The sequence below is a fragment of the Temnothorax americanus genome, unplaced genomic scaffold (genome assembly GCF_048541705.1).
Source record: "Temnothorax americanus isolate GAGA-0224 unplaced genomic scaffold, ASM4854170v1 Scaffold233, whole genome shotgun sequence".
Taxonomy (NCBI): Eukaryota; Metazoa; Arthropoda; class Insecta; order Hymenoptera; family Formicidae; genus Temnothorax; species Temnothorax americanus.
In genome coordinates, this window is record NW_027509375.1 from 22,097 (window position 1) to 47,370 (window position 25,274).

The following is a 25,274-nucleotide window of genomic DNA, read 5'->3' on the forward strand; positions in this document are numbered from 1 at the left end:
GAGGTTTGGTCGTGGCTATCTGGGCACATATCGTTTTCTCTGTGGCAATGGGTCCCAAAAGTGATTTGTTTACAAAAGAAATAGAATGTATATTAATCCAAATGGTGAGACAGCGTCCTTTATTATGGGATACAAGCACGGAAGAATATCGCCGAACTGATTTGAAACAAATGCATTGGGACCAAATAGCGGAAGCCCTAGGGCCGGTATTCATAGTTATTTAAGACCGTCTTAAGTTCAATCTTAAGATGTCATGGTCATGAACCAATCACAGAACCGTATTAGCGTCTTAAGACATTACTTAAGACGATCTTGAAGACTATGAATACCGGCCTAGGTCCCAAATTCACAGGTATATTTAGATATATTTTATCTTATTTTTTCTATTTAACCATGTTGCTTCTGAAATGAAGATGTAATTAGGTTATTTAACCTTTAGAAAAGTTATTAGCATGAACATATGTCACAAATAGCTAGTTACTGAATGTGGATTATGTGTTAAGGTTATAGAAAAATTATTAATGTTAATATTTCTTTTACTAATAATAATGTTAATATCCCTTTTACTTTCTCGTTGCAGGAGAATCAGTTTATAAGCGGTTTCAAAGTATGGAAAGCACTTTCCGTGCGAACGAGCGGAAGATAAAAGCCTCAAAAGCTCGTTGTAGTGGGAAAGGGACTGATGAAATTTACAAACCAAAGTGGGATTATTATGAAATGCTCCTGTTTTTAAAGAAAACTTGTGCACAGTCCGAAACTATTGACAACCTCTCCTCACAAAGTCAAATTTCTACAGCCAGCGAAGAGACAATGAATTGTTTATCTACTTCTAAACCTTATAGTGATGTGCAAAATTTATCACAGGTTACAGACATTTATTATGATGAAAATGCACAAGTAAGTGTAAAATTTTAGACAATGAAAGATATCTCTCCAGAAGACTTGCATTATCTGCGTTTGATCCTGATAGCCCTGTCTTCTCTTATTTTTAAGTGTAAAATTTTTCTCTTTATATCATTTTGTTTGTTTTTCATTATTTCAATGTTATTTACTTATCTATTAATTCCTGTATTCAACACAAACAATGTAAAAAAGTATTGTTTTTTATAGGTATTGTTTAATATATCTTGATTTTTACGTTTAGCAATATATGTTAATTCCATCTGATTCATCTGGACCTAACAATGCAGCAGATGCAAGCGATGAAACATCACATTCTGAACATTCTGATTTACATGTCTCATCAAAATCTAGTTCAGATAGGTCATTTGCACCTCTCAACGCCAGGCAACCTCTATCGATAATAAGTAATATATCAAGTAATACATCATCTGGAATAGTTACATCTTCACCTAGTGCTGCATCTGCTCCATTAAATACTAATAAGCGTTCTATTGAGGCCCCGATGTATACAAAACGAGGAAGAAAATCTAACGCAATGGAACATGCTGTAGATGCTATACGAAATTTGGCTAAACAAGAATTACCTCCTCCAAACATGGATAAATTTGATATGTTTAGTGCATATATTGCATCGAAGCTTCGGTCAATGATTCCTGAGGATCAAGAATATTATGAAAAGGAAATTTTAAGAGTATTGATTCAGCCAAGGTTGCAATAAGTTTTTGAATATATCGACATTATCTGCAATAATATATTACACTGATAGGCGTACTGTCATTTTTATACACAGAAAAAAGTATATTAATATATATTTAAAGTAATGTTTGATTTAATTGTTATTACCACAGGAAACATTTATTTTATGTTAAGACCGAAGCTCCGTAAACCTTATTACCACTGGAGAAATTTATTTTATGTTGTTAAGATTGAAGCTCCGTAATTGTTATTACCGCAGGAGAAATTTATTTTATGTTGGTAAAGACTGAAGCTCCGTATTTCTTTTATTTAAATGTAACATTGTACTAATTAATGTAAAAGACTGTACTAGCAATAAAAAACAAATAAAAAATAAACTTATTTTTCTAAAGTACAGGATAGAGATATTAAATACTAACATACACGCATTTGAAGTCAGTTACATTTATTACTTCCAATATTATTAATAATTCACTGTATCATACGTTCTTGCCAGGGAATTGCACCAACAGTATTAAAGTAATAACACCACCTGTCTCTGAGTAAAATGGCTTGATTTGCGTGACGGTTGCCACCTTGATGAGCAAAATTTACCATGCCTCTTGCGTTTTCAGCTCTCCAATCTCCACGATGCAATTCACCTAACATTTCATTTTCTTCGTCTAGAAATGATGGTGGTGTATACACGGAAAAAGGTATTTACCGTATGAGATCATGCAAGGCGGACCATGAAACGCGCTGCGCCCTGCCACTACGCTGGGCCGTGTCCCCCACTCTTTTCCGTCGTGCGCCCATGTCAAAACACGCTGCCGCGCAGCAACGTCTTTCCTCGTACTAAGCACGATATTTTTCCGTGCATCGCACCGGCTTTCGTACTTTGCGCAGCGCTGCAAGATACGACGTGCTACGTTCGCAACGCGAAAGCCGGTGCAATGCACGGAAAAATACCGTGCTTAGTACGAGGAAAGACGTTGCATGGGCGCACGACGGAAAAAAGTGGGGGACACGGCCCAGCGTAGTGGCAGGGCGCAGCGCGTTTCATGGTCCGCCTTGCATGATCTTATACGGTGAATACCTTTTTCCGTGTACATACTTCGCCCAACAGACTGACTTCGCAGCATATTGTGCAAACAACATATAGCTAAGATAATGTTGCGAACATCGTCAGGATCATATCGCATTGGAGAACGAAAAATTTGAAAACGTGCAGCCATTACACCAAATGCATTTTCCGAGCAACGACGAGCTCTAGATAATCTATAACATATGAGTAAACAAATATTTTGATATTGCTGTAACTTTTAACATATTATAAATTTAAAAAAATTAGAAACATTTTACATAGGTACCTATAATTAAATATCCTTCTATGTATTCTCCCACTACATTGAGGTTTTGGATAAGGGATTAGGAGTTTCTCTGATAATGGGAAACCTTCATCCCCAATAATCACAAAAGGAAAATTTTCTTCTATACCTGGCAATGGGGCAGGAGGAGGGATATGTAGAGCATTCCTATCTAGATAATTTTTGAGGGAGCAGTTATTCCAAACACCAGAGTCACTGACTCTGCCATTAGCTCCCACATCAACATAAATGAAACGTAAATCAGCATCTACTAGAGCCAATAGTACAACACTGTAATCTCCTTTATAATTATAGAACATGGATCCTGACTGCAGTGGGGGATCAATAACGCAGTGTTTTCCATCCATTGCCCCTACGCAATGATGAAAATTCCATCGCTCTCCGAAATTATTGGCAATCCCACGCCATTCATCCTCAGTTTGAGGAAAACAAAGAAACTCTTCTTTCAAAACTAAAAATATTGCTGCTGTTACCTCTTTTATAATGTTTGATATAGTACTTCTACCCAGCCTGAATGTAAGAGATAACGATTCTTGACTTTCTCCTTTAGAATACAAAAAATTTAGTTACATAACAAAAAGCATACAACTATAATCAATCGAAATTCTGCTGTCCTTCACCTGTTGCTAAATGTCGTAAAGTAACTGATAGCCTCTCACTAGGTGAAATGCTTTCTCGTAAATGAGTATCTTGCTTTCTTATTATAGGATCGACTTTAATCAGAAGATGTTCGAAAGTATCTGTGTCCATTCTGAAGCATCTAAAATAACAAATTTCCTTAAAAGTAAAACATTTCCTTTAGTTTTTCAAATTATATTCTACAAACTGCAACAAACCTTCTAAACCGATCAGGGTCTTCTAATGAAAGTTCCAAAAAGAGGTTATGATGCAACCCTTTTTCTTTCCTTCTTATTACCCATTTGTGAACCCATAGTCTTCGCTCATTACATCTACGCGATTCATATTCAGCGATCATTAGAAGCAAAAGACATGCTTGCAACTTTTTTCTTTTCATATATATATATCGCTTATAATAATAGTTTTGACAAGCCATATTGTTACACGCAGCACATAGCAAACAATGCAGACCAATGCAGACTGAATACTGAATTCGTGGTGTGAACGGAGAGTTCAGATTCAATGATTCGCAATCCGAATCCAATCCGCGTCCGCAATGCGTAGTGTGACACGGGCAGCTTGTATCAGACTACAGTATATACAGTAGCGCAACTCTCGGTCGGCACCTTTGATGTTAGTGTTGGCCAAAATGGAGTGCGCATGCGCGAAATAAAGCAGTATTCTGTCTCACTTCTCTCTTCGTCATCTCTTTCTTTCCTACTCGTTAGCCCATATTGAGGTTAGTTTAACGCAGTTGGCGCGAGATACAACTATATCTGTTTCCAGCAAACACAGAATACACCTTTGATAGCAAATTGTCGCCAAGATAGCATTAAATTTGGAATTTGATGCCATCTTGGCGACAATTTGCTATCAAAGGTGTATTCTGTGTTTGCTGGGTTAGTTTCAATAAAAATTATGCAGAATTATTGTTAACGATGTACAATGTTAACAATGCGCGCAAAAAAAATGAAAGAAATTAAAAAAAATATTGAAAAATATTACATAAATAATAGATGAATTGTTAATGATGCAAAATAATGAAATATAAATACTAATATATGAAATATTATACTAATAATAATAGTATATATATATATATATGTTATATATAAATATATATTATATAAAATAAGTCAGGAATAAATGTAAAATAAGTATATATATAACACATAATATATATAGATTAATTTTCTCACATAAAAGTATACACACATAGTATACACACAAAGAAATTATGTAAACATTTTAAATTAATATATAACACTTTTTAAATGTATACATTTATTTATTTTTATAAAACATGTCACATTTTACAATATATTATATATTAAATATATATTATACATTTTTTTTGTAGTAATAAACACAATTTTTTAATGATACGATAATATGTAGTTATAATATATATTAATAAAATTTTTACATTTTATATAAATACTTAAATAAATTTTTACAAATAATGGAATACATATTATTGAAAATTTTACTGATAATGCTAAGCTATTGCACAAAAAAAATTGCATGGCTTATTAATATTAAAAACTAAATATATAATTCGCGCATTGTAATACTAATAATAATACACAAACTTCTTCAGCTTCTTTTCACCAACCTCTCTCATCTATTCGTATCTCAGCTACTCGATCCACCTCGATACAAATCGAAAAGAGAGACAGACAAAAAGCAAAAATAATATAATATAGTAATAATGAATATAAATATAAGAATATATAATTACATAAATACTTATAAAAACAAGGCTAGATACAGATATAAAAAGTGAAGATCAAAAAAGTTTTTTTTATAAATGTAGAATATTTATAAGTTTTCTATTTTTCCTCTTACTTTCTTTCTTCTTACATGATTTGTTATGTTCTGATAATGTATAATAAATACGCATACGCAAAAATAATTTGATAAGAAATATTTTAGGAAAATGCGGACACGGCGGTTCAAAAATTATATTTTGCACAAGCTGAAATAAGTAACTGCCAATATTTTTCTGAAAACAATTTTTTTCAAAATTTGTCACAAATATTTCTTCTAATTTATGTATATATAAACAGAAATCATCGCTTGCTACATTTAAGTTCCCGAACATGTTTGTTTCATTGTTTTCATAAGCTCGAAATGAAGAATATAACGTTGTATCATCAAAAGTAGCCTTGCTTTTATTTACATAGTCTATACATGTATCACATAAATGTATTTCTAAACATTTTCTTGTTAGGTACCCACATACATATTTAAATGCATTTTCTTCTGGCAGATCCATTGTATAATAATCATGATTTGGGATGTCTAAAATTATACGCGTTGAAGATGGAACAGATTCAGATACGGTAGATGAAGTAGAATTTGGTGTCCCAATTAGACTTAACATATCATCTCCATCTGGAGCACAATTTTGCGTATCTGGATGTTTCAGAAATGTTATACTGAACAGTTTTTTGAAAGCGCGTGAAAATTGTATAGGTGTTGGATTTAAAGAATTACCACCTTGTTGTCTAATCGAACCAAAAAAATTTTCGAGACAATCTTGATTAATCCTACGTGTTTTCAAGTATGGAAAATTGTAACATTTTAATTTTTCCCAAAGTTTTATTATACTTTTAATCGTTATCTGCCAGCATTCAAAACATCTTACTTTTACATTAGTACCCTTTTTATCAATGACTTTAATACTTTTCAAAAAGCATATCATTTCTTCTAAAAACTGTTGTTGTATTTTGCGTCCGGTAAAAACTTTACCATATTTTTTAGGGCTACTTGCAGTAAAAGAATTCAAAATATCAAATAATTTATCAAAATGGTCTATTAAATCAATGGTTCCAACTGCTTCACTTGGAAGTAAACCGTGAGACATTTGTGTACACATGCCTGCAGCGCAACGATTGCTAAATACTTGGCAAGCAAGTTTCACTTTCATTCTTTGAAAACCATTGGGTTCAATATGGCATTTCGTTAATTTAGGTGCCAATTTTATCCATTGTTTACTATCTTTCATATAAAATTGAACAATGTGAGTCCATGATGCTATTTTATTATTAAACTGAAAATCATGCTTTAGGAGATTATTACGTGTTGCTTTTAATAAATGAGGAGTATCAAAAATGTAAAGTACTCCTTCCTCCTCAACTAAAAAGATTGAGTTTTTTGTCGAAATTCCTAGCTCGCGAGATAAATGGATAAAATTAGATCCCATATCTGTTATTAATGCATGTACTGTTGCACCACTCATTCTTAATTTAATTATTGTTTCAAATATTATACTTTTTAAATCATGATTCCGACATGTACTTTCGACAAAACAATAACATAAAGGAAGTTTCCAATTTCCTGCAATGCTACGTGCCATTATAACAAAAACGTTTTTTGCAGGTACAGATGATTTTTCCTTTCCATTATCCTCAAACCCAATAATTTCATCTCGCGATACATTATAAAATAAATGAGATTTTAAACTCATCTCATCCGCGCATAAAATACAATGTCTATCCATCGGAGGCAATGACTTTAATTTTAATGCTAAAGTATCAAAAATTTTATTATTTAAACCAGGTGCAATATTCCACGTTTGAGTCAATGATTGTAAACAACGTATTGAGGGTAATGGAATTGATTTCTTCAATTCTCTATAGTTTCGCGGACTTAAAAAATATAAACATAATGCGAATTTTTTAAATTCAGGATCGTACCTTCTACCACGGCTACGTTTTACTTGCGCATCAATTTGTACCGACAACAATCTCGCAAACCTTACAGGTAATAACTTACTTCCTAATGTACGCAGAGTCTCAAACTGATCCGCATCCTCCGCATTTGCTGCTTTTTTTTGGAGTTAGGCACTTTACCTTTTCTTAACCGTCTAATCGTTTCTCGCAGACTTTTAACTTGCGCTTTCAACTTCTTATTCTTCAATCTCAGTTTCGTCTTTCGAGGAGAATTGTCGGAAGACATATTTGCTTGCTGGGTCTTCGTACATGTGCCAGATGTGCTCCTGCGCACACAAAATATTTACATTTCTTACAGATTGCAAAAACAGATGATAAATTAATACAGTAAAGCCCGTATCAGACTACGGATTGGGATTGAGATTGGATTGAAATTTTATCAGAGCAAAGTTTACTAAACTTGAGATCAGTTTTCTCTGTTCTGATTGATTAAATTTTAATCCAATCTCAATCCCAATCCGTAGTCTGATACGGGCTAAAGAGATATATAGATTGAAGTAAAATAAATAAAACTTACGGTCCAGCAATTTCAGCATCATTATTCATTACACGTTCAGGTTCAGGTAATTGCAAGTTACTGCAAAAGGTATAATTAAAAGAATGTTATTTTTATTACAATATTTAAATATTTTCCAAACATTGAAAAAAAAATTATTATATATATTGTTTTTGGTAAGTGTTTATAAAAATAATTACTGGTCTTTTATTATTACCTGTTATTTTCTTCTCTGCTTGTTGATGGAGTTGCAATCTGTACATCCAGATCCATCTCAAACGTTCCAACGTTGAAACATGTATTGCTACAAAAAAATCGAGTTAAATGAGCTATTACAATTTTGGTTTTAATATTTGTATATAAAATGTGTGGTAATTGTGACGATTATTAAACATGAAATTATATTTCACATTGGACAAAATTCACTTGTAAAAATAACTTCAAATAATTAATCGAATATTTGAAGATAGAAATGATACGTAAAATCGATATTATTCAATGTTATTAGAAGATCAACGCGCGTAATCCATTTCCATATATCTAAACCGATCGATTTTAGTTTTCAAACTCAACACGTGCATATTTCGTACATCATATAAGAAAACTTTTCTAAGAAAAAAAGGCTATTGTCCTAGGTCCTTCTCTCCGTCCACCATAAAAAGAATTTATAGTGGAGGGGACAAGAGGCCACAAAAGCCCGCTAGGATTCTGTAAAATTTCAGTCTGCTTCAGTCTGCTAGTAGCAACCAAATGCAGAAGTTGTATATACTGGTGACGATCACGTGTTTGTTTAAGCCAAGCGTTTCGTTTCGAGAGCGTTCGCGATGATCTGCAAAATGAACGAATTGTGGCGATGCTTCCAACGAACGTTTCGTGTGGATTACGGGACAATAATTTCGATGCCGGAACAGACATGTAGACCATTTTATACACATCATTAAAATAATTGAAAAAATATAAAAGAATTCATACATCTTCTTTGAAGTTAACACTATGTTATAAAATATTATAAATTTAAAAATAGAAAAAAGAGTTGTAGATATTTCTTATATTTTTTTATATTTTAAATTCTTCATTGATTTTTGAGTATTTCTGCATTTGATTGCTACCAGCAGACTGAAGCAGACTGAAATTTTACAGGATGCTTGCGAACCCTTGTAGCCTCTTATCCTCTTCACTATAAATTCTTTTTATATGATGGATGGAGAGAATTAAGGACCTAGGGGACAAGAGCCTTTTTTTTCTATATATATATATATATATATATATATATATATATATATCTTTTTTTTTATTTGACGCACCTTGTTGTTTCTTCTTGTACAGTGTCCATTGACATGTGTTGTTCAATGTTCAAAGCCTCATCGTTGTCCATTATTGTGCTTCTGGAAAAAAGTTGATTTGAGTTATGTGTTAATTTAAATTTAATTTTTCTAATATTTTTATGATAAATGCAAAAATAGCTTACACATTATTGTTTTCATATTCCATTAATACTATTCCATCCGTTGATACTGCAGAAGCTGTAGTACTGCTGTAAAAGAATATATTTTTAATTATTTTATATTACTATCAAAAATATTCTGAAGTATCACAAAACTATAGATTTTCCAAATAAAAAGTAATTAAAACTAATATATATGAAAACTTACTTATTATTAGTGAACTCTAAACATCTTGTTGGTACAGCATCTGGATGAAGGCGAGCTCGACTTTTGACCATTTTATATTTATCTTCCTCAAAATGTACATGGCACAATCGACAATTGCGGTGAGCATACTCGGGGCCTTTCGGTATTAAGTCTGATCTTCTGCATGCTTGAACCCATGCCAACCACCTGTATATGTCAGAATAATTAATTAAATTACGCAAATAATAAAATAATAATGTAAACAATTATTAAAATAGTATTTGTACCTATCATGTTCTTTTGGAAAGAGGAAGAAATGTCGTTTTTCCACATTTATGGTGCTCATACATCCTGTCACTGCACACCAATGACTTTCTTTTTTAAAGTTTTTAATGGTTTTTTCCATTTTCTAGTTCCTTCTTGTAGCAAAAAATCTGAAACAAAGCTAAGATCAAAGTGCTCTCAAAGAAAAGAAAACCTGTATAAAATTTATACAGGTTAACTTTCCTTCCTATACTTCCAATACACAAATCACTTCACAATCACTTCACAAATCTCTTCACAATCACCTACTTTACAATCACACACTTCACACTATTTTTTTTCCGACTTTTATCAAGTCAATCTATAGCTGTCTATAGCACTTTAACGCCTTAGCATTTAAATGTGCCTCTAAATCCGTTAGAAAAGGAAAGAGAGTAAAGAAGAAAAGAGACAGAGGTAGTGCTTTATTTCGCGCATGCGCAATCCGTTTTGGCCAACACGAAATCAGAGGAGTTGCGCTACTGTATATACTGTGATCAGACTACCGACTGCGAAGGCCGACCCGACTGCCGATCGCGACTGCCGGCTCACATCTAGCCAATCACAACGAAGCGCCGACTGACTGGTCGGCCAACTCGCATTAGACTTTGGTCTATTTCTCGACTCACCGACTCAAAGTCGGAACCAATAGAAATACAGTTTCCGATCACGTGATAGTTTAGTTGTAATTTGTAATGTTCCGCGGGTGTCCTGTGGATACGGTAAGAGATAATCTCTCTGCTGGTGGGATATTTTTTCTAAGATGAGTATTTTGTTTCATAATCAAAGGTGCAACTTTATGAAGAAGCTCCTCAAAGGTGGCAGTGACCATTCTCAAACATCTGTTCAAAATAAAAACAAAAACTTTATATTACGTCTACTCTTATAAGTTATAATACCTAAAATGTTTAATTTTTTAATTTTAAAATACCTGCAAAATTTGTTTGGATCTTCAAGACTTAACTCAGTAAAAAAATTGCGATGTATTCCTTGTTCTTGCCTCTGTGCTATCCATGGCTTTACCCATAACCTTTGCTTTTTATATCGGATTTCTTCTATTATAAACACGAAACATAGAAGAACAAGTTTTTTTCGTTTTTTCAAATTTTGCATGCATTGAAAGGAATACTTTTTTTTCGGTAATATTGATGCCATATTCTCACTAAAATTCGCTTAAATACGATCAGTCAGCATCGGCGACTTGGTGACAGATTGGGCAATGTGATTGACCGATTAGAGTCGGCAGTCGCGATCGGCAGTCGGGTTGGCCTTCGCAGTCGGTAGTCTGATACGGGCTAAGGGTCGACAGGAGTCACGGCCGAACTCCGAATTGATGTTGGAGACCTCGCGCGGTGACCTCATAGAAGTTAGCCGGACAATTTCGACTTACGACATTTTTTTTTTACAAATCGATTGTTAGTTGTTTGTTATTGATTGTTAGACTAATTAGAACGTTTGTTAGTTAATAGTTTTTACGTAATCACAAAAATAATTTTTAGTGTTAATTTAGCCGGTAAATATAGAATTCTTTACAATTTTCGATTCAAACCGTGGTCAATCGATGCGGAATCGTTTGTTAGTTCCGAATATACTAAGTAAAACGTTTGTTAGATCACGGTTTCGCTAAAAAAAGCGAAAAACTGTATATCGTTTAGCTGCCGGAGAGTGGGGGTGAGACGTAGAATATGTGGTGGTTTTGGAACGCATTACGTTATAGTTTATCAACACGGGAAACGTGCTTAACCTATTTTCAATTTATTTGTCAGATTAGCATAGCATTGTACTACGACGCAGTTTACGAATATTCCGAACCGAGAATATTACGAACAGAAACCTCAACGGAGTAAAGTGAATAATACCGTATACCATAGAGAAGACAGTAAACGAAGTAAATATATGCAGAGAAGTCGCGGACGGCTTGCGTATATATTTCGATTTCGCATATTACCTCATCTCCTGTTATACAGGTAAGAAAAAGAGCAATATATTTTTCTGTAAAATCTTCCTTGCTAAGCAACGAACAATTAATGAGTAAAATTAAGGCTAGTATACATAGTCGGTTCTTATTTCAAGACAATGGCTTAAGGTTGATAATATATACGGCTCTGTTATATCTAACAATTAAGTGATTAGTTTATAACATCTCTCTCTCTTAAGATTACTCCAGCCGGCCTTAAATATAAAAAATCCGACAATAAAATACTACCCTACAACTTTATTAAGTGTTCCATTAAGATCTGCTGTGAGAAATTGATCAATCACAATCGAATGTGAGGAAAATAATTAACTATGATTGATTAATTTCTTAGGACTTAAGGATTACTACATATATCTTAAGGATTACTAATTATATATCTTCAGCTTATTTTCTTAATTGTTGCAATTTGAAGTGTTATCGAATTAGAAGATTGCAAAGAAATTAATTAAATTAGGGACATCGCGGTGCGGTGTAGTACAGGAGGTGAGATTTATTGCTAAAAGAAAATCATTTAAATCCTTTTTTATTTTTGAAATAGCAAGTAGACTGTTCATGACGTTCAGATATTCTATCAAATCCATTATTGAAATTAATTAATCTGCAATCATCTGACGACGATGAAATTCTATCGTTTCTCTTCGAAATTTTCTCGTTTTTTTTCGTCTCGCATATAATTTATTATATTTCATGTCGTGGCTTTCAATCATTGACGTTAACGTTAATCGAGGACGTGCCGGACGTATGATACGTCTACCTCCTGGCCGATTTTCGGGCGAACCAAGTTATCCTAGCATACATGCAACGTATAACTTGTACTTTTATTCATCGATTCTTCGGGTCTCTGTCTAACATTCTCGTCCTTGGAGAATCACGTGGTGTTAGAAGCTCGTCACCGCAGGTGCGGAACGCGTGATCGAATATTTACGAAATCAGACAAAGACATTCCATGCCTGCGAAGACAGGCCGTTGATCACGCTTCGATCACGCGTTTCACGCGCGGAAACCGTTCTTCGGTCGCGGCCAGGAATTTAGTGAGCCTTCAGAAGCCACGAGAGTGACACGTCGAGCGCGATAATCCGAAACTGTAAAATAAAGTGCTCCTATCTACCAACGACGATTCAGTTGATTGAATTTCCTCTCCCGTTTGCGGACTGACTCCGACCGGGAGATTATTGCGCCCCGACGCGTACAGTGCGGACCGGCAAAATTACGAACAACATATAAACATTCACGTGGACTGTTTTGCTTCCAGGATGGAGAGCAGATTCGGCGATAGGCGGCATTCAAGTGAGGTGAAGGACAAGCAAGATCTACCAAATAAAAATAAGGTAAGCTAGCAATTAATTTTTAGTTAATATATATTACAGATATATAAGCTATAAAGCGTTTGTGCCAGATACATTTTTCAACAACTAAGAACTATTCCTGCTGTTTGCATTTTATTTACTTTTCATATTTAAATTAAAATTATACAAGGATTGTATAATTTAAATTTATGTTAAAAACTAATCTTTCTCTGAAAACAAATATTATACAAATATATCACTGACTTTTTCTTTATTTTTATCTGTGTTTTAGGTTGAATTGAACATGGAGAAAAAGCCAAGTTTAGGATCGCTAACATTAAGCATTACGGATAGTTTTTTGATAGCGACCAATATTTGCTCAACTAAATTAACCCAGAATGTAGACTTATTAGATTTACTTAATTGGGCATTGCACAATACGGACTTAAAAGAATCTTTAGCTGCTTCAATGAAAGTTGACGGGGAGGAAATAGTGAAGTTTCTGCAGGTAAAATAAATCTGATTTAACGAAAATTAAGATTACGTACATAATAAAAAATGTTTTTATAAGGGAAAATTATATTGAAATTATTACGTTCCAGGATGTTTTGGATGCTTTATTTAATATCTTAATGAGTAATTCTGACAGTGATGTCTACGATGACATGGTCTTTGAGTGCCTTTTATATATTATCGGACTCGTATCCGATAGAAAGTACCAGTACTTCCAACCAGTATTAGATTTATATATTTCTGAGAGCTTCTCTGCAACTCTTGCATATAAGACATTAATTCCGGTATTACACAAGCGTATAGATAATGTCAACAACGGCGATGGACAGGAACGAGATTTATTGCTTAAGACAATGAAAAGTCTCCAATACTGCATGAGATTTATTGTCGAATCTCGTCTTTTATTTACTGAGTACGTTTTATTTATCATTACAATTCTTTTCTCACACGTTATATAATCGTTAATAAAACGTTTTATAAAATTGTCTAAATACGACAATATAATAAATATGGCTGTGAATATCTACTCCAAAAAAAAGAAGTATGCATGATTTTTAATGGACATTCGTAATTTATTTTTAAAGGTTAAATCAGGATGAAGAAGAGTTCTCACAAACCTTGACTGATCTATTACGGTCTATCGTTAATCTCATGAGTCATGAAACAGATGGTACTCTGTTGGTTCAAGACGCCTGTCTCAAGTACCTACCAACGACGATACCTCATTTATTAAGAGTTTATAGCGGCAAGCAATTAAGCACAATTTTAACAGATTTACTCGTGACTCTACCAACGGGTAGATTAACTAAACAAAAAATGATGACGGTAAATGACATCGTCCACAATCCGCTTTTTTTAAATGTGGACTGTAGAACGATTTTATTGCCAAGAATTACTATACTTGTGAGAGACTTACTGGAGTCCAAGGAGGAGGTAAGACGTTAGCATAAAGTATGCAATTTTCTAATGCTATTTCCTAACTTACAGTTTAAACGAAATAGAATGTTTATTACTTATCCATATCTCACAACAAATAATATCAGTTCATACATTTATTCTCACAATACTTTATGATGAATCCTAATTACATCTGCATATAACTGCATATCAAATTTGATCATATTCATAAATTTTTACTTACATTTAATATCGTTCAGTGCGTCGTACGATATCATTGTTCGTGCTTTCCGTGCAGCCTGTGATCTTTCTGCCACGCATCTTTCTATGAATTATCTCTCTTAAACTTCTCTTTTTACAGAGGATGTCTCTTTATTTTTATTTCTTAAATTGTGATAGCTACATTTTTTATTAAATTCTGCTAGCTGATTTTTTAATTTTACATTATAAGAAGAAATAGTTGTACATGTTATAAATTGTGATCTCAGAATATTCAATAATAATAAAGATTAGTAGTAGAAAATACAAATGTATTGAAAAACATCCTTTATTTATTCTTGATAAAGCATGTGAAAGGAATATGACTTGAAAGAGTTTGAAACTTGGAATGTAGCATGTGTTGGCCAGTGATGTTATTGTAATAATGTTTGCCCTGCATTGTGCGATAAGTTTTTACATAAAATTATTTGATATAAGGTCTACATACATATGACACGAAAATTATTTCAGCTTGTACTTCCGGCGCAACCTACTGTGATAAATATACCAGAATCTTTGGCACAGCATTTTACTACGACGCAGTTTACGAATATCCCAGAGAAACCTCAACGGAATAAAGTGAATAATACTATAGAGAAAACAGTAAACGAAGTAAATATATGCAGAGAAGTCGCAGACGGCTTGCGTATATATTTCGATTTCGCATATTACCTCATCTCCTGTTATATAGGTAAGAAAAAGAACAATATTTTTCTGTAAAATCTTTCTTGCTAAGCAACGAACAAGCAATTGTTACTTCAAAGGAGGAATTAATGAGTAAAATTAAGGCTAATATACATATAGTCGGTTCTTATTTCAAGACATTGGCTTAAGGTTGATAATACGGCTCCGTTATATCTAACAATAGAGTGATTAGTTTATAACATCTTAAGATTATACTCCAGCCGGTCTTTTTATGCACAAACTTTTTCTTATTGTTAATCAAATAAAAGGGAGCGTCAATGTACAATAAAACATTTAAACTTAATCGCGATTGATTTGTCACTATTAGTTCGTCTAAAAATCAGCAAATTAAAAACATTATTATTTTATTTAGTATAATGCCATACGAAACTTTATATGTTTAATTTAAATAATATGAAAATTTTAATTGTTTGTCACGTAGTAAACCTTGACGCCAAAGTACATTATATTGCATAACTTTTTCGGATAGTTTCCTCTAAAATAGTTACGAACATGTTTATATACAATTTTGTACTTGTCTGTTGTAACTCTTCTCCCTCGGGACATATATCAATGCAAAACGTTAACTCTCGCTTGTTGAACGTAATCTGTGGCTCCATAAAAGTAGCTTTAAATGTGGAGGTTCCAATCAATTTTCGCTTTCCTTGTCCAAAAATATGCTCGAATATGTACCAATCTTCCGTTAAGATTTTATTTCTTTAATGTAAAAAGAAACATTTTTTACGATAATATTTGAAAAACGTAATTATAAAGTATGATCATAAAAATTATAAAAATATTCTTTTTTTTATGAAATATTTTGATTATAAATGAATAAATGATAAAAATCGAATTCAAACTTACACATCCCAACATATTTTGCATTGAACTACGTTAGAACTATCAGCTGGAACTTCTCGATAGACGGTTCAATTTGAAACTTCCTATTGTAACAAAAAGTTCTTAGTATCCTAGCTAAAGTTAAAATATACATTTATGTGACTATGCAATTACTTTGACCATGTCTGGCTTTTTTGTGCACTTCTGGATCGTTTGACCATATTATTTGACAATGACGCGTGCCAAAATTTTTTATACGTATTGGCAAACTCAGATTTTGTGATGGCTGTTAAAATTAAGCAATTAAAAGTATAATATTATAATAAATATTTTAAAAATAACTTTTGTTGCTACCTCGTTACGAGTTAAAGTTTTATCAATAATCTTTACCTAAAGAGAAAACCCATGTCCGACAATGAAATACTACCCTACAACTTTATTAACTGTTCCATTAAGATCTGCTGTAAGAAATTGATCAATCACAGTCGAATGTGAGGAAAATAATTAACTATGATTGGTTAATTTCTTAGGACTTAAGGATTACTACACCTATTGTAGATTAAACCTAAAAAAATTTTGACACATTTTTCTTGACCACAAGTTAATAGAATCAAGACGGTTGGTGGGGCGCCTTCGGCTCAGTCGGTATAGCATTATGGTCTGCCCAAATTCTCGATTCTCTTTTACCGATAAAAGCGCACTTTTAGTTCTGATAGCGTTTTTTCTTGGCTGCACTATCGCCCTGCACTGCCCTGCACTACCCAATAGCGTTGCATTAATGTTGCACTAGTGTTGCACTAGTGGGCAATAGTGCAGCCAAGAAAAAACGCTATGAGATATGCTATAGAGTATACGTAACATGAACTATACCATCTCGGGAAAAAAGCGCGCTTTTATCAATAAAAGAGAATCGAGAATACAGGCCTTATTACACGAGGCAATAGTTTTCAGGTCCGATATAAGTTAAAAGAGATAGATTATCGCCGTTGATTAGGGGAAACGTGAGAAAACTTTTTATACGTTTTATTATATTATTACTAGTTATATGTTTACGTTTTATATTTTGTTTTATAAGAGCTGTGTTATTGAATACGAGAGAGCTTTGATAATACATTGTATTTGGGTTGAGTTGATTTATTTAGATTAACGAACCCCCTTTCAATGACTTTATAATTCACAATATTAAAGTCAAGATTATTGGAGGGGGAGTTTGTTAATCTAAATAATTACCGAGAAATATATCTTTTAACACATGAGATAACAGTACTGTAGACACATAGCCCTCGTAGACAGATAGCCCCGGTCTCCCCTATATAAACGTTTATAACGAATTTGATCGCACTACACTGAATTAATGCACCTTAAATACTGTTACACATGAAGATATCTAAATGCAATGGTATAATATAATTACTTTAACGATGAACTCATTAATGCGTTCTACTAAAATCATTCTACTAAAGTAACGTGGCAATATTATTATTGACTATTTGTAAAGTCGTTTAAAATATTTATGTTTCTACATTAAAAAAACTTTGTGTGGCAGCTTTTAATATACACTAATCCAGTTCAATACGGGTGATCGAATTCATTATTAGATTTTATATCAGAAAAACTGTTTTAACTGTTTTAATATGTTCGCAATACGATTGCTGTCTGAATTTAATGTTCTTAGTAGTGAAGATTATTCGGATTTTTATTTCATTATAATGTTCTAAAATGTTTATACAATTTAACATTTAAATGCAACAATATACTCAGCTTTCTTAAGTATTTATCTGCCACAATAGAACCCCCAGCATTAAAAGAAAATATGATTTAATACTGTTGAAAAAATACAATTCTTGGTGTTACAGGAGTTTTCAGTAGCAATATGCCTAAGAAGTCAGCTGTACCACCCGAGCTGGCTATCGAAATTATAAAAAAATACATGCAATACTTTAAAAGTGACCCACTACCCTCCTGGTCACACCAGGTATGAAAAGATATGTCTGTTGCGTTGAACAAAAAATGGAGTTTTGAGGCCTGCTATCTCAATTTGTACTATGATAGAAATTGTGTTCTGAGTACCGCCAGAAAAGAAATGGGCTTAGTTGTTCCACCGAAATTCGATCAGAACAATAATTCTGGTTTGGAAGAGTCTATTATTAGCAATGGAAAATCTGATGGCGATGCATCCTTTGAGACATCTTTTGAATTGAAGAATAACGAAAAAAAACTGGATACGTTTGATTTGGTCCTGACCGAGCAACAGTGGAACGAGATGAAGCCTGATATTATCAAGTCAGACACTAAGGTGAACTCTGGAAGACCAAAACTAAAACTGAAGCCAGGGGTATGGACAAACGAGATTTCAATCTCGTTTTGGCAACAATTTCGACTACCTTGCGCGTTTGTATTTAAGCGATCCGAGGTAATTCTCTCTCCAGACGATACGACATATATAATCAAAATAATCGGGTCATGCAAAAGCAAAGTTTGTGGAAACACTTTTCGAGGTGACGCAGAAAAACAAACCTGTGTTGAGGGTTTAACAATTCAAATTAAAACTCGAGACACTCGGTTGGAAAATCACGAGTTAGTCAAACGCCCCTTGAACGGCCAACGACGGAAACAAATACGGAAAGAATTAAAAACCGAAGGGTGTTCTGTGTGGCGGAAAAGATATGCAAGGGAAAATATGCGATGTGGGGAAACCGAACCTCCATCTTTGCCCAGTGGCAATGTATGCCAACAAGCACGAATGGAAGAAATAAACGCAGAACTAGGAATCAAAAAAGAAGATGGGCGAGATCTGGTTCGAACCATCGAGGAAATGGCATCGAATCCTGTATATGCAGGTTTCATACACGATGTCGGATTGCTGCCGTTTCATGTTACGTATAGTATTCCTGCTCAATTATATGCATATAAGGAATATTGTCGATTGAACAAAATATCGGTTATAAGTCTTGATGCGACGGGAAGTGTTGTAAAGAAAATCGATCAAACAGGTCGTAGAGGTCATATCTTCTTATATGCGATTGTAATAAATTTTGATGGTACTACAATTGCTGTTCACCAGATGTTATCGGAAAGACACACCACTGAGTTCATCGAACTGTGGCTTAGGCAGTGGCTGTGAGGAGGTGCCCCCAAGCCAAGTCAGGCCGTGTGCGATTATTCGCGTGCGTTCTTGTGTGGCATCAGTCTAGCCTTCAATAACCAGACGATCAAATCATACGTTAATACCATGTTCAGTGCAATATCGGGAGTTGGAGTGGAGAAAAGACCAGACACATTGATTCGAGTGGATGTAGCTCATCTGATCCATGCCGTATGCAGATGGAGTTGCTGGAAGTTAGTGCGTCAAGCTTGCATCAAAGACTTCTTCGTTCGCTGCGTTGCTATGATGGTAAAATGCACAAAATTTTCCAATTTCCAAGAAATTTTTTATCTGACCTGTGTCGTAGGTCTTCAAACTCATCAAGACGCCGAACTCGTTTATTCGGAGGTGCGAACAGCGAAAGAAGCAAGAAAGAAACTTGAAGATTGCATAGCAGTTCGTGGTATAAATATTGACACAAACTTGAAGAGCTTTTCAGACGATGAGCCTAAACATCTGGAAGCAGAGCATATAAGTGAACCTGACGAATTGGACGAAAGCAGCAGTTGCATTGAAAAATGGGTCGACGGGCAAGTTGCAAAGGCCGGGAATATACAACGAGATGGTGAAGATCTGAATCCGTTTTACCTGCCAGAGTTCGTCAAGCTTCTTTCGAGTCGGGCTAAAGAGTTTCCGCTCTGGACTAGCGTCGGAATGGCTTGTGGTACCTCACATGCAACTTCGAGTTACGTCGAAGGTTATTTCAATGATATTAAGACCAGAGTTTTGGAAAACACTAACCGGCCATTGCGCGTCGATAAATTTTTAATAATGCAAGCACGTGACATCGCTGGTGCAACTTCGCCTTTCTCATCAAAGATGATAAATTTCAATGCCAAACAATGTATACCAAGCATCGAATCAAAGAGGAGCGTAGACATATCGTATTTGAGTGAGTTGCCACCTGGCAATCGAGGAAAATGCTTGCACGTCTCAACCGAACGATCCGCTGATGGAGAGGCTGAATCAAACATCAACGAAGAAAGAACGCCCTTCCATCAAGCATTATCGAGCAACAAGGAAGATAGAATCAACAAATCTCCCAAGGAATCTGTGCAACTGCGGACAAAATACAACCAGGTCGAAGATGTACCATGTTTTGCTGAAACGGGATGGAACGGTATTGAAGCTTGTTGTAATGATTCAGACTTACTGGCTACGGAAAATTGGCGAGGAAAAGATAAAGCGGATAAGCTCGAGAGTGATACATTCGACCTGAATGATGAAAACATATCGTGTTTTGTTGATTTGTCATCGAAAGATATCGAAGCCCTTGTTAATGGTTTAACTTTACCGGTTGTCAAAAAATTGCACGATGATTTTGAAACAAATAATCTGAATGGAAAAATTTCGAACAGTTGCGATGTTTTGGAAAACTGGCCGGGGTTGTCTACAGGCCTCAACATTGCGAACGAGAATTTCGAACCAATGAGCAATGCATCTTTGGTGGATCACTCCTATTGCACGACGGAAAAATCGACCGATTCGGCTAGCAATACGTTGAACCTGCAGAGCACTAATTACAGTGAATTCGAATTAAATGTAAAAGGGCAACCAAAGTCGAGCGCTCATACATCACCTCATTCGGTTATAAACTCAATCGTGCATCACGACACGAAATTGGCCGTTTCAGATAGCCCGTCGATTAACATGTCCAGCGAAAGTGAATTGCTAGATATACGGCCAACGTTCAGCGCAAAAGCATCACAATTGGGTACAAAGTCAGACGAACGACAACTGTGTAATCGAGACCCAAGAAAGATGAGTAAATTCTTTAGAGCGTATCCCGAAATTCGACACAGAAATACTTTAGTCGCGCAGAAGAAGAAATTCACACTGCTACCACACGGTTTGCGTTGTCTACCTGTCAAAATCAAAGAAAATGGCGAAATAAAGTCCTATTACGCCATTAATACGTGCGCCTTCGACGCACTACTCCACGCGCTCATGAGGCCTGCAATTGACGACGTCAATTACTTCAACTTCCTGAAGAGTTCCAAAAATTCCACATTAGAACTTGTGTGTAATTTAATTGAGAAAGGAGCGACGCCAGCCGTGTTACGCAAGAGAATTCTAATTCTTAAAAACCTGTATTCTTGTAAACCGCACATACAGACAGAAGTACGGGTTGTATCGTACGTTATCGATGCTACTGACAGTATTGCGAATGTGGCCAACAAAACGCTAGCCTCGGAGCCTAGTGTTGAGAATACGGAGATTTGTTCGCACTGCAAAGGTAGAACTTATGGGACAATAATTCTAGCGCCTAATCACAGGAACATTGCAAATAAAGGGTTTGGCTATTTGGAGACAGCTTTACACTTCCGATCACCGATTTTCAAGATAAAATGCCGTGACCCCTGTCTGGGACAGTATACGTGGTTGAGAGAACCAGGAAATCACATTATGATTGAACTTGATATACGTTCAAATATCAAATGTACGACAGGAAAGACATGCGCTCTGAAGCAAATGCCAGCTACACTGATACTTCAACACGAAGATATAAGTTTTGAATACAGGTTTGTATAATGATATGCTTTTTTATTGTATTTTTAAATACACATTTTAAGAATTATTTTTAATTGGTTTGTTACATTTACAGGTTGGCCGGAATAGTAGCCTTTGACTCACACTCTGACCATTATATCTCATACTGCCTGCTCCCCAGTGGAGTTTGGCACATTTATGATGATTTGGCTACAGCCATCCGGACGTGTAGTCCAAACACCGAAATCAACCCCCACCTCGCCGTGTATATACGTTGTTAGGGTTTCCATTCTACACAAACGAAGCAATTGTATTAATCGAATACAACGCGACATTAATATCGATTATTAATACATACATTGTACTTTAAATTTTAAAAATGAAGTCTTAATTTAATTAATTTTTTGAATTATCTTTGAAGTTGGTTAAAATACTTTTTTCTTATTGTATACCTATATTGTATATTGCATTTATTTTTCAAGTTCAGCAAGTAGACTAAAATTTGTTTTTGACGTTAAAACATTTTAAATATTAGTGATATTGACTTCTATCCATAAAAAATGACACACACTATCAACATATATGCCTCATCGACAAATAAAGGAGACATCCTCTTTCTGGACTTAATTACTGGTGAGATAATCTTTAATACGGATCTTGATAGCTGATTCTTTTCTTTTATATACATATATATATGTGTGTAACAAGGCCTATTATTTTTACAGTCATACGAAGTGCAATTCTTTGCAAGGAAGTCGTACTTCTCACGGATGATCCAGATTCTAGCAATATCACGAGCGATCTTCTAGACAGACAGAGCTCCCAATCATTCCATAACTGAGAAATATATTGATGTTCCGGTGAAAAGTCTCTGAAGAACTATGAATACTGAAGCAGGTATTATATTTCTTTAAATTATATATTATTGCAATATAAAATATCTCGATAAACACATGTATGAATTTTTCATTTTGCAGTTTGATTGTGTGAACACTCTCTTCGATCAACTTCTCGAAGATGTGGTAGTGGCCGTTGAACCTCTTACAAGGTAAATATACTATCGACGCATTTATATATATGTTACCTCCTTATATTTTTTATGATAGGTGTTGTAATGAGTCGTTTATTTCAGTTACTCCATTGTGTGCGTAGTACCATGTCCGCGATTACCTTACAATGAACCAGGAACCACCTACACAGTATTGAAATATTTGGAAGATGTACGAACGAGTATCGTTACCATTCCTATGACGTTACGATTTATGGCAAGGGATTGCGATCCAACGACGGGAATACCGGACGTGGAACAAGGATACCACGACGAATATATGGTAAAAGATCAGTTTTAATGATATAACAAAAAATGACTTTCATATAAATACTTTTGCGAGCAATGCATTAATTCAAAATTAATATAATTTCTTAAATCTCATGAGAAAAATATAACAAAAAGTGACTTTCATATAAATACTTCTGCGAGCAATGCATTAATTCAAAATTAATATAATTTCTTAAATCTCATGAGAAAAATGCGCTTGTTTATAAATATTTATTATATCAACGAAATTATTATTTACAAAATTAACGTTATTTATTAATTTGTATATAAATGCGATTTTTTTAGTTGGAAAATTTGGAAGTGACTCTAGCTGATCAAGTACGTGGCGTTGGTAACAGAGGCATGGACTTTAATACCGCTTGTGATACATACGCTGCGAAAGGATTTGTCAAGCTAGAGGAGACATTCGTTTTGGGAGACACAGTGACGTCTTTATAAGGAGCCGGAGCGGCTGCTCACAATCTGCTCCTGAGTGGCGTCTTCCGAGGAGGAAAGGAAGTATTAGCACATGCTATACTAGCACTGAATGGAACGCAAGTTCACGCGCAACTATCTGTTCTCTGTCAAGATCCAGATGTCGCTGAACTAATAGTCGCGTCCGTAGGATAGAGATCGCAGTGATACAATGTAAGAATTTTCGCAATAGGAAGAAATACATTCGCTGATTGCTGTAAAATAAAAAAATTAAAAATTGATTTGAGGGAGAAAATGTTGTACATTGTATATATAATTTCTTATGTTTTGTTTATTGACAGAAATGAATTTGTTTCACAAAGAAAACATATTTCATGCTCACCTTCCTGTGCTCTGTACGAGAAATGTATGAGATGAAAGGTTTAACGAATAGCACGATGTGGAAATGATTATTTTATAATAAATCTACCACAGTCTTTATTACGTTTTTTCCATATGACCTTTATATCGCATAGCAATGTACACGTTTTTATGTACGAATAAAAATAACAGTACAATCTGGTATTATACAAAAAGGCGCCAAGTACACGTATAGTAGTGTATATGTTGTTACCTAAAAAAAAATGAAAGTGGTAGTATTATACCTCGAAAAAACTTAAGTAACAAGTGGTAGACTTTTATATCTCAAAAAATCTCGAAAAAATCTAAGCAGTAGTATCTTTATTTCCGAAAAATTATAACTCAAGTGATACACGTCACAAAATTAAGTTTCCTTATCAAAAAGAAGAGTCGCGCTTCAAGTGATCTATTACAATTACAAAAAAGAAATGATATCTCTTTAAATTAGAGCGCCAATTACAGAGAGAACATGTATATTGCCTCAAAAAATAATTGTTGCACTACTTTGAAAAATCTTTACATTGTGTCAATTAGAAAAGAATGTATGATAACAATTTTATAAGATTAAAAAATTTTATTTAAATTTAACAAGGGAATACAAGATATTTAAATACAAAGTTTACATGTGTATTTTTTAATGGTCACAAAAATTTACAGAGGTAACAGTACAAAATACAAATATTTTATTAAAATATTTAATCCAACGAGGGAATACAATTTGTATTTAAATATAAAATTTATATATGTATTTTTCAATAGAATAAAATATTTAATCACAAAGAATTACAAAGGTAACAGTACAAAATAAAAATATTTTATTAAAATACATAAATTTTTCTTGTAAAAAAACTTGGCGCTGTTAGACCTCGAAATTTTAAATAAATAAGGACAACAGTAAATAAAAATAATTCAGAGAAAAATGCGATGGGAGTAATATTAAATGATTATCAGCGTGGATGTGGGAGTGAATGATATGGGTGTGCGTGACGACGCGGACGGCGGATAATGCGGCTTATAATTAAGTATAGAATAAATTTATTTATTTATTTAAAATTTCGAGGTCTAACAGCGCCAAGTTTTTTTACAAGAAAAATTTATGTATTTTAATAAAATATTTTTATTTTGTACTGTTACCTTTGTAATTCTTTGTGATTAAATATTTTATTCTATTGAAAAATACATATATAAATTTTATATTTAAATACAAATTGTATTCCCTCGTTGGATTAAATATTTTAATAAAATATTTGTATTTTGTACTGTTACCTCTGTAAATTTTT

General features: G+C 34.0%; 4 protein-coding genes and 1 long non-coding RNA gene across 10 annotated transcripts; 3 read left to right on the plus strand and 2 right to left on the minus strand.

Moving 5' to 3' along the window:
• Nucleotides 1–239: 239 nt before the first annotated feature.
• LOC143898540 (uncharacterized) lies at nucleotides 240–1,993 on the plus strand. Of its 2 annotated transcripts, none has more exons than XM_077408108.1 (3): nucleotides 240–352; nucleotides 581–897; nucleotides 1,145–1,993. In XM_077408108.1, the coding sequence occupies exons 1-3, from the start codon at nucleotides 322–324 to the stop codon at nucleotides 1,619–1,621; spliced, it is 825 nt and encodes a 274-aa protein (XP_077264234.1). In that variant the 5' UTR covers nucleotides 240–321; the 3' UTR covers nucleotides 1,622–1,993. The 2 variants fall into 2 exon arrangements, with proteins under 2 accessions (XP_077264234.1, XP_077264235.1); XM_077408109.1 differs by lacking the exon at nucleotides 240–352 and adding an exon at nucleotides 382–503.
• A 3,141-nt stretch (nucleotides 1,994–5,134) lies between these two features.
• Nucleotides 5,135–10,967, minus strand: LOC143898535 (uncharacterized). Of its 2 annotated transcripts, none has more exons than XM_077408104.1 (8): nucleotides 10,683–10,967; nucleotides 9,736–10,593; nucleotides 9,470–9,655; nucleotides 9,286–9,351; nucleotides 9,122–9,199; nucleotides 8,035–8,121; nucleotides 7,839–7,898; nucleotides 5,135–7,587 (listed from the first exon to the last, which is right to left on the minus strand). In XM_077408104.1, the coding sequence occupies exons 2-8, from the start codon at nucleotides 9,852–9,854 to the stop codon at nucleotides 7,368–7,370; spliced, it is 816 nt and encodes a 271-aa protein (XP_077264230.1). In that variant the 5' UTR covers nucleotides 9,855–10,593; nucleotides 10,683–10,967; the 3' UTR covers nucleotides 5,135–7,367. The 2 variants fall into 2 exon arrangements, with proteins under 2 accessions (XP_077264230.1, XP_077264229.1); XM_077408103.1 differs by having other exon boundaries at nucleotides 9,122–9,202; nucleotides 10,683–10,964.
• Nucleotides 10,968–11,246: 279 nt separating this feature from the next.
• On the plus strand, nucleotides 11,247–18,202 carry LOC143898534 (dedicator of cytokinesis protein 1-like). 2 transcript variants are annotated; one of them, XM_077408102.1, is made up of 8 exons: nucleotides 11,247–11,264; nucleotides 11,518–11,718; nucleotides 12,982–13,057; nucleotides 13,308–13,523; nucleotides 13,618–13,940; nucleotides 14,113–14,461; nucleotides 15,155–15,374; nucleotides 18,064–18,202. In XM_077408102.1, the coding sequence occupies exons 2-8, from the start codon at nucleotides 11,648–11,650 to the stop codon at nucleotides 18,186–18,188; spliced, it is 1,380 nt and encodes a 459-aa protein (XP_077264228.1). In that variant the 5' UTR covers nucleotides 11,247–11,264; nucleotides 11,518–11,647; the 3' UTR covers nucleotides 18,189–18,202. The 2 variants fall into 2 exon arrangements, with proteins under 2 accessions (XP_077264228.1, XP_077264227.1); XM_077408101.1 differs by lacking the exon at nucleotides 11,247–11,264 and having other exon boundaries at nucleotides 11,464–11,718.
• LOC143898538 (uncharacterized) lies at nucleotides 15,446–18,057 on the minus strand. Of its 2 annotated transcripts, XR_013257239.1 has the most exons (4): nucleotides 16,598–18,057; nucleotides 16,382–16,493; nucleotides 16,232–16,311; nucleotides 15,446–16,084 (listed from the first exon to the last, which is right to left on the minus strand). It is a non-coding gene; the product is annotated as an uncharacterized LOC143898538 (long non-coding RNA). The 2 variants fall into 2 exon arrangements; XR_013257238.1 differs by having other exon boundaries at nucleotides 16,382–18,057.
• A 1,230-nt stretch (nucleotides 18,203–19,432) lies between the features above and the next one.
• Nucleotides 19,433–23,086, plus strand: LOC143898533 (uncharacterized). Of its 2 annotated transcripts, XM_077408100.1 has the most exons (6): nucleotides 19,475–19,601; nucleotides 19,660–21,874; nucleotides 21,958–22,475; nucleotides 22,568–22,739; nucleotides 22,820–22,890; nucleotides 22,975–23,086. In XM_077408100.1, the coding sequence occupies exons 1-3, from the start codon at nucleotides 19,526–19,528 to the stop codon at nucleotides 22,121–22,123; spliced, it is 2,457 nt and encodes an 818-aa protein (XP_077264226.1). In that variant the 5' UTR covers nucleotides 19,475–19,525; the 3' UTR covers nucleotides 22,124–22,475; nucleotides 22,568–22,739; nucleotides 22,820–22,890; nucleotides 22,975–23,086. The 2 variants fall into 2 exon arrangements, with proteins under 2 accessions (XP_077264225.1, XP_077264226.1); XM_077408099.1 differs by having other exon boundaries at nucleotides 19,433–21,874.
• The last annotated feature ends 2,188 nt before the right edge of the window (nucleotides 23,087–25,274 follow it).